The following is a 10610-nucleotide window of genomic DNA, read 5'->3' on the forward strand; positions in this document are numbered from 1 at the left end:
CGTAAGAATCCCCTGGATCGAAGTGGGAAGCGAATGAGGTGCCGCCCTTTGTGGTTCCGATTCCCATCTACAACGTTTCCACTCGGAGGCCATCAAGCAAGACACTCGTAACCGCCTCGCCTCTGGAGAAAACGAAAATTCATATAATCAGTAATTTCGTGAACGGAATCGACGATATCGTACTCAATCAGGACACAGATGACCCTGATACCAATCGTGGTAATGGTATCCAAGGTTGTGCTCAAACTGCTGAGAACGTGGACTCTGTCAACCTCTTCGATCAACTTAAAAGCAGTTATTCGGATGAAAAGGAGACAGCGCCCCTTGACAGCCCGTCTGAATATGTTGAGAATATTGATGGACATGTTGTCACGAATTACATAGCAGCATCAATGCGTTCTGTAGATCATGCACATGAGGCTAAATGGGTGTATTTCAGTAAGGCGACGACACGCTGCGTTTCGTGCTCGTCGTCAAAACCACAGCTGCAGTGAACACCGCACCGCGGTACCAAGACGCAAAGGTATCCCACAAGAGGTTGGTGCCACAAACGTTCATGTCGCAGGAATTGAAAAGGATTTCCGAAGGAACTCCGCCTACAAGAGGCCTGGTTTTTGTGTAGACACAGGCGCCCCATCCTCTGTTATTGGTCTCAAGGAACTGAGAAGACTGGCCTCGTCGTTCGGGCGTCACCTTCTGCGTCTGAAGAAGTCAGAAAAGCTATTCCGCTTTGCAGATGCTTGATTCCAATTTCTTGGGCATGTCAGGATACCATTTACTACACCACCACGAGTATCACCAGTCTACATTACTTTTGAGGTTGTGTCTGCAGACGTACCTGCAATTTAGGCATGGACGTTCTCGACGTCGAGAGCCTTATCGCTGATACATGTTCCAATGAGCTTAAGAAGAGAATTGTTTTGCAGAATGTCAAAGGGACGGATTGAACTAATTTGAATACTGTTGCAGTTGATGAGTGGTCTATCCCCCTCACTCGATATGTAGGGCACATCTACGCACCCTATGGCTTCTCTACAGCGACGTATTTCACAAGGACACAGTTGTTCAAGATTCATCTTCAGTTTGCACATCCATCCGCGCAGAAACTCTACAATCTTCTGAAGCGGGCTCGTCCAGAAAAAGCCACTCCCGAAACGCTTCGCATCTTAGAAGATTTCTGCAAACGATGTGACCCTTGTCGAAGGATACAGAATGCGCCAACTCGGTTCAAAGTATCATTCGGCTCTGAACATGTGCGGTTCAACGAAAGGCTTCTCATCGATATCATGTACTTGTACGGCAAGCCTGTTATTGACATTGTTGATGAAGGTACACGATCTAGTGCTGCCCGTTTCCTAGAAAATGTCTCTACTGTCTCTACTGTATCACTTTGGTCAGCAATTCTGGAATGTTGGGCTACCATTTACACTGGGCTACCCCGCAAGATACTCGTCGACCAAGGGTCGCAGTTCGGAGACCTTTTTATCAGTCTCGGAGCAAGTAGCAACGTTGAAGTTCAGAGGACCGGGATTGAGTCACACAACAGTCTCGGACTCGGCGAACGTTACCACCAGCCGCTTCGCAACACATTCCGGAAGTTGAGGATAGCCTACCCCAACAGAGAGCGACAACTGCTTCTTATTTTCGCCGTCAAGGCCTTGAATGACACACTTGGACCAGATGGTCTCGTTCCTTCCGCGTTGGTCGTTGGTGAATTCCCTTCACCTTTTATCACTTCGGAGTCAAGGCACCCACGTACAATGCTGGAGTCTCGTGCCGAAATTGCGAACAATGCGCGGAGGGAAATGGAGAAGGAGATGGCATCTGTGAGAGTACAAAGAGCACTTAGACATGCTACTCCAGCTGCGGCAGATGCTACGTTTGAGGTCGGTCGAGATTTTTTGGTGTGGAAAGAGAGGAGAGTGGAAAGCCGAATAGGAGAATGGATCGGGCCTTACAAGGTTCATGCCGTAGACCAACCGAAAAAGTTGGTATTTGTCAAAGACTCTCAAGATGGTGACCCGAGGCCTTTCCACGTTACCCAAGTGAAGCCATATCGAACACTAGAGCAAACTAACCACGCATTCATGAGTGACATACGGAATAGACTATCAGATTTTCTTTCGCCAAAGGACGAAGACGTGTTTCTTACAGAGGTTCTCACGCCTGGTGATCCCCGGTGCAGCTCGAAAGAGATGACATCCGCGAAAAAGGCTGAAATAAGAAACTTGCTGAAGCGAGGAACCTTCAAGGTGATCCTTCGAGAAGACATCCATGATGATGCCAACGTACTCCCCGGTCGTTTCGTTCTGACTATCAAGTCTACTGATGATGATCAAACGAAGTTCAAAGCCCGTTACGTCATCGGTGGACATCGGGATAAGCTTAAACATTTCATGGTGCATTCCTCACAGACTCTCCAACCCGCATTCATGCGACTTCTGCTAGCTATGGCTTCGATTTATGGATTCAACGTTTGGACGACTGATGTCCGTCAAGCCTACTTGCAATCATCCGAGCCATTGATGAGGGAGATATTCATCAGGAACCCAGTCCCCGAATTTGAGCTGGACGCGTCTCAATGTCTTCAGCTTCTTCGACCCTTGTATGGATTGTGTGAGTCTGGGGATTTATGGCACGCGACTCTGGACACTTATCACCGTAATGAACTTGGAATGGAACCTATTTGTATGGACCCTGCGTTGTACGTTTGGATTGTTGATGGTCTACTCAAAGGTCTATCTGGTAGTTCTGTGGATGATCTCATGAGAGCTGGGGATGCTGATTTCAAAGTACATGCGAAGAAGACTGCTGAAACCTTTGAAATGGCCACTGACGAAGAACCTCCGTGTGACTTCACAGGTTTTCGTCTTGATATGAGCAAAGACAACACACTCACCCTTGACCAAAACAGTTACCTGAACACGATCAGGCCAATGGGTTCTGATTCCGAATGGTTTGACTTGGCCTTACTTCGTATGAAGCTTTCGTGGTTAACGCATACTAGGCCTGACTGCGCCTTAGAAGTCTCGCAGATGGCCCAAGTTACCAAGGATGTGTTCGAAAGGGATAAGAGACCTTTCATTAAGAGGTGTAACCAGTTAGTAAGGCATGTTCATGAGAACAAGATCAAGATCGCGATTCGGAAGCTGGACAAGGACTCACTCAGGGTTGTGGGATTTTCGGACGCATTTTTTGCCGGAAATATGGACTTTACTTCTCAACTCGGGTACATATGTTTTCTTGCCGATGAGAGAGATGCTGCAGTGCCCATTATATGCAAGTCCTACAATGCCCGTCGAGTAGCGAGATCCGTGATGGCTGCTGAAGTTGCCAGTTTCAGGGATATGTTCGATGCCTGCTACACACTCGCGCATGATCTGAAGCCTATGCCTCAAAATAGAGAAGTCCCTATTCAGATGTACAGTGATAGTAAGTCCCTTTTCGACGTGATATCAAAGGGGAGTCGGACTTCGGAGGAGCGCCTCATGTTAGACATTGCTGCAGCTCGTGAAGGTTTTAAGAAGAAAGGGATCAGTGACATTGGTTTTGTGAGGAGTGATGATAACATCGCAGATTGTAGCATAAACACCCCCTGACGTAGAGGGGTGTATGCTTTATCTCGACCGAGACCTTGGAGGAGGGCGAGAGGACGGGGAGAACACCCAGCTAACGAGACAGGGAAGCGGGCCCTGGTAGCGTGGTAGAGCGGGACGGTCGGGGACGAGCGTACGCGCGGGCCGATCTACGTCCCGACGCCCGGGAACAGCGCTGGGTAACGTACCAGCGCTGACGGGCGGAGGCGGATCTAAGCTCGCTCGCGTACGCGTGTGTCCCCTACCCGCTTTGTCCCGTTTAACGCGCGCGAAGGCGGATCGCGCGTGTTACTTAAGCTGGAAGACGGACCTAGGCGGTAGGTTACGGACAAGTCCGTGCTTGTCCCCCATCGCCGCCGCCGGTCCCGCTCGTATTTAATGTGTACAAAGCGTCTATCATAATACTACAGTACCGGTGCGCTGTAGTATCCTACTGTAGCGCGGGTCGTCCCGCGCTGAAATGCTGTCAGCCGTCGGGGCTGACAACACACGTGTGCGACGCGTACTGTGCGCGCGGTGGTATGCGCCTCCTACACGTGTAATACACGTGTGCACGTGTGGTTGCGTGTGCCTCCGTACACGTGGGGGTACACGGGGACACGCGCGTCCGTACTGCGGAGCGTCGTGCGCTCGCAGTTAGTGATCTAAATCTAAATCTAATGCAGATCCGTCATTCTGCTACACAGATGGTTTCACAAAGAAGATGAGCCAAAGGGCTTTATTGGAGATGGTACTCAGTGGAAGACTTCTGGTCAAGCCATAACAATGGATAATTCGGGACTAATTCTACTGGACTACTCCGTGCTCGTCTTCTTACCACTACGTTTGTTGTTCTTTTTGGTTTGTAGGAGCAGCTCCCGAACCTCCGCCACTTGAAGGTTTTTGGCGTCATCTCCACCAAGTCGCTTCAGTATCTCTTCACATAACATGAACGGATAACGAGCAGCGCTAACAAGGATAATTCCGCTGTTGGCATTTATGGCCGCACAATGGTCGACGATCCCGTGATGCTTGAGACGGACGATCCAGATGCCCATTTTCATGTTGGACATCCAACCAAAGGGGTTAGCACCGAACAAATCCTTCTGCGCTTGCGAAATTCTTCGAACGGAGAGCCTGACTGGAAGCTTTGGTAGTACGACAAATAGCTGCTTCAAACATGTGAACATTTTTAGATTCCTCTCAAAACATTTGGCCACGTTGAGAGCGTCCTCGGGGTTACTCCATGCGGCTACCCCGTTCGCAACCGACTCCGGGACTTAACTACCTCCGTTACGGCAGACAGTGTTTGGACCGTATTCGTGGATTTGGAATTGTCGCGTGTTTCTAATATGACCTCGTACACCAACACAGGAAGGTCAGATTTATGATAAATTTAATAAAAGCAATGATGTTGCTATTTTTGGGGCCAAAAAATCCTGGATTTTTGCCAGCAATGAACGGTGGCCCGTGGGTCATTGGTTCCCGGGCAGCCATATTTTGCCAGCTTTTTTGGCCGTTCCCATTCAGCACGGGGATGAGGGGCGTTTCTGGTTCCGGCCAGTGACTGGACCAGAACTTTTGCTGGAGTACCATAGTTGTAACGGAAATGTTTTTTTGATACCTCGATGTAGCAAAGTGATGTGCTATTCTGCTGCCTACTAAACCAGCGCTTGCCCGTGATGTCCTTAACCTTCACGTGCTCGTACCAGAATAAGCTCATGCCTAACCCGCGCTAGTACCAGAGGCGTTCATCGACCTTTTCACGTTTTCTCAACTGATTGAGTCCTCTCGCCATCATTTTTCCTTTGCTTCCCGACTTTGCGCATCCTGTGTTCCTACTGAGGCTCAATGACCCCGCGAAAAAGGTCTGGGAAGAAGGCAGGGCGTGCTCATTCGCGTTCTGCGGCCATGAAACCCGCTGCTTCAGGCAATCAGCGAGGCCGCTTGTCTCAGCAGAAGGGACCCCTGACATCTCGGAAGTCTAACAGCCAAGCGCCTGGGGCTCAGGTCCCCGCGGAACGCCGGTCATCTCCTCGTGTTGCGGCCGAAGCTACTCCCGCAGCGGCTGGGCAGGAATCCCGGCGGGTTTCAAGCAATACAGTCAGGACACCCCAAGGCAGTCCGCCATCTCACACGTGCTCGCTTCCCGTTCGAAGTCAGGGAAGTGGTCCGTCTGATGCAGCACCTCCGCGTGCGGGCAAGCGCAAGCGCGCCATCGGTTCGTCTCCGGGTGAAGACTTTTCCCTTTTGTTCGGGGATGGAGATCATGGCGAGGAAGATGAACACACAGAACGCAAACGGGCGAACCGTCAGTTGCTCGAGCTCCATGGACGCGAGCCAGAGGAGTACGTCGACGAGAGTGTGCAGGCTAGTGCAGCAGAGATGGACGGGGTCGCCGAAACTCAAGATGTGGAAGACGTCGTCGTTCCCACGCGTCGTGAGTGCATGGCAGGTTCCTTGCCGAGTCAGCCCCGGGGCCCCCATTTGGCTCGAGCACTTGGGGAAGACTCTAACCACGGAGTACTTCGAGTCATGCAGGAACTGCATGCTCGTTTGGAGAAGCAGCTCGCCATTGAAAAAAAGGAAATTCTGGGTGCAATCAAGGCTGTATCTTCTCGTGTCTCAACCTTAGAGCGGACGTTATCACGCTGCCAGGACGCCGTCAACATTGTTCTTCTGAATTCCGCCCTGCCGAAGACAGGAAAAGCAGCCGAGAAGGCCTCTTTAAACGACCTCCTTAGGCCTATGGAGGACATCTTCGCAGGGAAATTCATGTGCATTATCTTCACAAGAGCGTTGATAAATTGCACCATGAGAGTTCTTCCTCAGAGAAAGGAAGCGAGTGAATCCTTAGAGGGTGTGAGTCGTGACACACAATTTTCCAAGCTTCAATTGGACGTCAATAGTTCCGAAGTGTTGGGGTTCGGACTTTTACTTGTCGAGGTCCTTTTGTGGAAAAGGGACCCAAGCGAGGAGAAAACCGAGGAGCTGCTGGGTACGAAGCAAGCTCGTCAGTATCTGGTCCTGCGAAAGGCTTGGGGAAAGAGCTTGATTGCAAATGCAATGAACAATCCGAGTATTGGGACGAAGTCACTCGAAATGGTACATCCGAACATCCGCGGGAAGCTGAAGACCGCTGAGAAACCTTTTTGGCTGAGGCCGGGCTACATAACAATGATCACAGTCGAGTCTTTCTTCAACGAAGAATTTGCTTCAACGGCCATCAAGAAGGCCCGGCGTGTGGCTCGGCGTCGAAGCGATAAGATGGGGGAAGATGAGCCAATTGGATTCATCAAGGACGAAGACATTAGGGTTGAGATCGTTCGCCGCGTTTTCAAGATAGGTAATCAGTTTCTGAACAAGTCCAGGGAGCTTGGGCGGAAATCCTTCTTTCAAAACTTCTCATATGTTTTCCAAAGTGAAGTGGGAGTCTCATTCCAGTATGAGAATCCACCCCGCCCGCACATGAACCTCCAAGATATCCCAGACGGAACCTGTCGTACTGCTATGAAGTCGGTCGCTGAGGTGAACCCCCTGAATTTGATAGCATGGAAGAAGCTGATTTCTGAAAGCGATCCCTTCATATTTATCACTACGTATGACGTTGAGACGAAAGACAAGGATGGAAGGAAGGAGACTCGAAAAATTGTTATCCGACTCAATGCCATGCACGTCGCCTTGAAGTTCTTGGTGGCTTTTACCAGGTGTGGCAGTGATGAAGACCTCTATTCAATATCCAAGGAATCCTTTCGTGTGATTTACATGACTGCTGTCCTGTTTCGGGAGATCATGCTGATGAAGGTGATCGAGGCGAGGGGTGCATTTTCTCGAAACGAGCAGATATTGCATGAAGTGGATGGCCAGGATCACCACAATGGGTCATGGCGGTCGCGACTGAGATCGCTCTACTCAGATCTTTTGACTGAAGGACAGGGAGAAAAGCGGGGTGAGCTTCCACAGCAACTGTCCAGTATTTTGAAGGAGAAGCTAGTGATGTCCGTAGATATGTACAACTCCGTGCACGATCCCCCGGTCCGTTCAGGTTCACATCACGAGGATAATGATGATCTGAGCGTGGTGGATGGTGAGGATGAAATCCAGGCGGATCAAGTCGAAGACGATGAGGATGTGGTCATGGTCCACGACTTCGATTTATAAGGGGTCGTATTTGATGTGATAGTGAAACTTCTTAGTTCACCACAGTGAAAAATGCGTAAAGCGGGAGACTGCTGTAGCATGAATGAATTGAGTTTACTTAAAGAGGCCCAGAACTTTGGCAACAGTGATGAATTGCTTCACATGGGCAGACCCTTTGATAGAGATGAATGGGACATGCACTTCAAGTACTCCTAGTACGTCGCTGCGATTTACATCAGCAAATATAGACTGACAAGGATTGGATTGAAGATTCCATCGCAGGTAGAACGACTCCTTCCGGTCCGATGGTCCGCTGACCACTTTTTCAGCACTCATTACCTTGGAAATGCGTTCTTGAAAGTTAAGCTCTGATAGTCTTATGTCTTCCAGTGGATAGGAGTAGGTCTGCTCTATGGAATCCCAAGTGCAATCCCGACGAAATACAACGTGCCGTTGTTCATCCTCGTCATCCCTTATAACAGCAAGAGAATCTCCAATTGTCATATAGCACGGGTCAGAAAGAGATTCGGTGTTGGGACCGGCCATACAGCCTATCACTCTGGCAGATACATAATTGTCGGTACCTTTTTCCAGCCTTTTTGCGATGATCACGTCTCTGACAACTTGCGGTGATGCTGGTCCGAGTGCTTCTGACAAGTCTAGGAAGCTCCTAAAGTATATACTCGTCTCCTTCACAACTGATTTCCGGCACATATAATCTTCCGGAAGAATAGAAACCTTTGTTCGTAGCTGAGCTTTGACTCTTTCGGATATAGAATCAAACTGGAGCAATGTGCAGTCTGCTCGCGCCTTAAATGAGTCTTGTACAAACCACTTCGTCCCACGGGTTATTTCAACTGGGGTAGGACGTGTCGGTGTCTTGAGTAACCAATGCTCTAGACGCAACGAAATAAACTTAAGAGGAATATTGGAGCCTGCATCAGAAATGAGGAGCGGATTCTGAGTCCATAGTGCAGTCGTAATCGAGGATTGCTGTCCTTTCACCACTTCCTCAAGATACTGAAGGCGTCTGGAAAGAGCATTTAGCTCACGTGTATCTTTGATTGTATTCTGGTCAAGTGAGACAGTCGTCGTGTGGTTAACCTTCTTGCATTTTTCTACCATGGCACTACCTGGAGCATAGTCCATATCATCTGCATCCATCGATGCGCTTGCCACGTCTGAGCTTGCGCTGTTATCCAATCGCACGGATGTATCTTTGAGTCTCCAGCTAAACTTTTGTCCATCTTGTACAAACTCGTTTCCCTCCTTGAAAGTAACCTTGCTTTTACATGCCCTGAATCCAAACGCTGCCTTGTATTGAATGGTCCCTTTGAGCACCTCTCGACGATCATCATGAAGGTAGTTGAGACTAATGACTGTTGCTGGGAACCATGCCTTGCTTTCTTCTTCATTCTCCAAGGTATAGTAGACCTCTATATCACTCCCGAATTGGAGGCCATTGAAAAGATCTGATACCATTATCAACTGGTGGATGGTATCGTCCTCTGTTAATTTCCCTTGGAAAGTGATACTTGAGAAATTTGTTTGAAATATATACCGAAGACTAAAGAGTTGGGGGTAACCATTGGAACGTAGTCAGTATATAGACATATGTGTTTTTTGTGAAATCGATATTTTTGTAACGGTCACATTTAAAGATGCACGGCTCTGTGCAGCATCTAAATACCATGGGACTTAGACGTGCAAGTGAACAGCTGGGTATGGGCTCCAAAGGTACCGACATCATCCAGTCCGGATTGCTTTGAAAGTCAGTCATGTGTCATTGAATTACTGTTCTTTTAATCATAGTTGCTTTAGATTTAATTGTGCAATGAAGATAGAAGTGTCACTACAGAGTGATGATGATACTGTTCTCGCTATTGAAAGTATGAATTACCCAGTACCTACTCTTGGATGTCGTCCTCATCAGTGCCCTTCCTCGGTGAATCACTGTCACCACTAGAATCACTTTATTTTTGTGACGTCAACATCTTGAAGTGCTCTTTTGTTGACTGTTTTGTGATTCACACACAAATTGTTTTGTGACTCTCACACCATTGTCTCACAATCATCTCCAACATCAACAAACCATCACAAACCCATTTAAAAAGCATAGCTGATAGCCTTGTTCTACAGACATTTTACGGCCTTCACTCTCGGGCTTGTGAAGCCTGCCTTATTCGTTGAAAAGTGCGTTGCCTAGAGTCAAACTCCCTCTCATGGACAGGAGAGGGCCCATGTCGCTTCAGTGTAGGGCGAGAATGCCAGACCGTCCGGCAGCTGCAGCAGATAGCTTGCCTACATGTAGAAAACCACTGCACCTGGCGCGAGCCCTTTTTAAGTGCCTTGGGCCCGTCTTTTCTCCGTCTTTTGACCCCAATACAGAGTACGCAGTAGGTTTGGGTCCCACTGACCTTCTCGTGCAGTACATTCCGGTTCAACCTACGCAGTTGCGAACACGAAGGGAAGGGGAAGTGTCTCTGGAAATTAGCCGTAGAGGGCTGGAAAGGGAGATATTTTTTTGTGTGACGTTGTTCAGTTTGTTTGCCATTTGAGATGGAGAGCCTTTTATATGTGATCTTCGTGATGCCCCCACACAACTCACACAAAGCTATCACAAAATGCACACTGCCATCACAAAATGCACACTGTCAGTGTGAGAGTTTTGATTTCAAGGTTGACGCCACGTGTAAAACATTGCATATCGATCCACACGTGTAATACATTGCATTTGGGTCCACACGTGTGATGTGTTTGTCGCGCGACAAGATCTACAAAAACTGTATGGGTGGCCACCCATACTAGAATCAACCTCCAAAAATTAACAAAAATTAATCTAGTTCCAGTATGGCTGGCCAGCCATACAGCTTTTGTAAATCTTGTCGCGCGACA

At 48.7% G+C, this 10610-nt stretch overlaps 1 protein-coding gene across 1 annotated transcript; it reads left to right on the forward strand.

Moving 5' to 3' along the window:
* Positions 1 to 9632: 9632 nt before the first annotated feature.
* On the forward strand, positions 9633 to 9764 carry CHC_T00000646001 (hypothetical protein). Its single transcript, XM_005710304.1, has one exon. It carries the CDS (start codon positions 9633 to 9635, stop codon positions 9762 to 9764), a length of 132 nt encoding a protein of 43 aa, XP_005710361.1.
* Positions 9765 to 10610: the final 846 nt, after the last annotated feature.

This window comes from Chondrus crispus, genomic scaffold (genome assembly GCF_000350225.1).
Source record: "Chondrus crispus Stackhouse genomic scaffold, scaffold_556, whole genome shotgun sequence".
Lineage (NCBI taxonomy): Eukaryota > Rhodophyta > Florideophyceae > Gigartinales > Gigartinaceae > Chondrus > Chondrus crispus.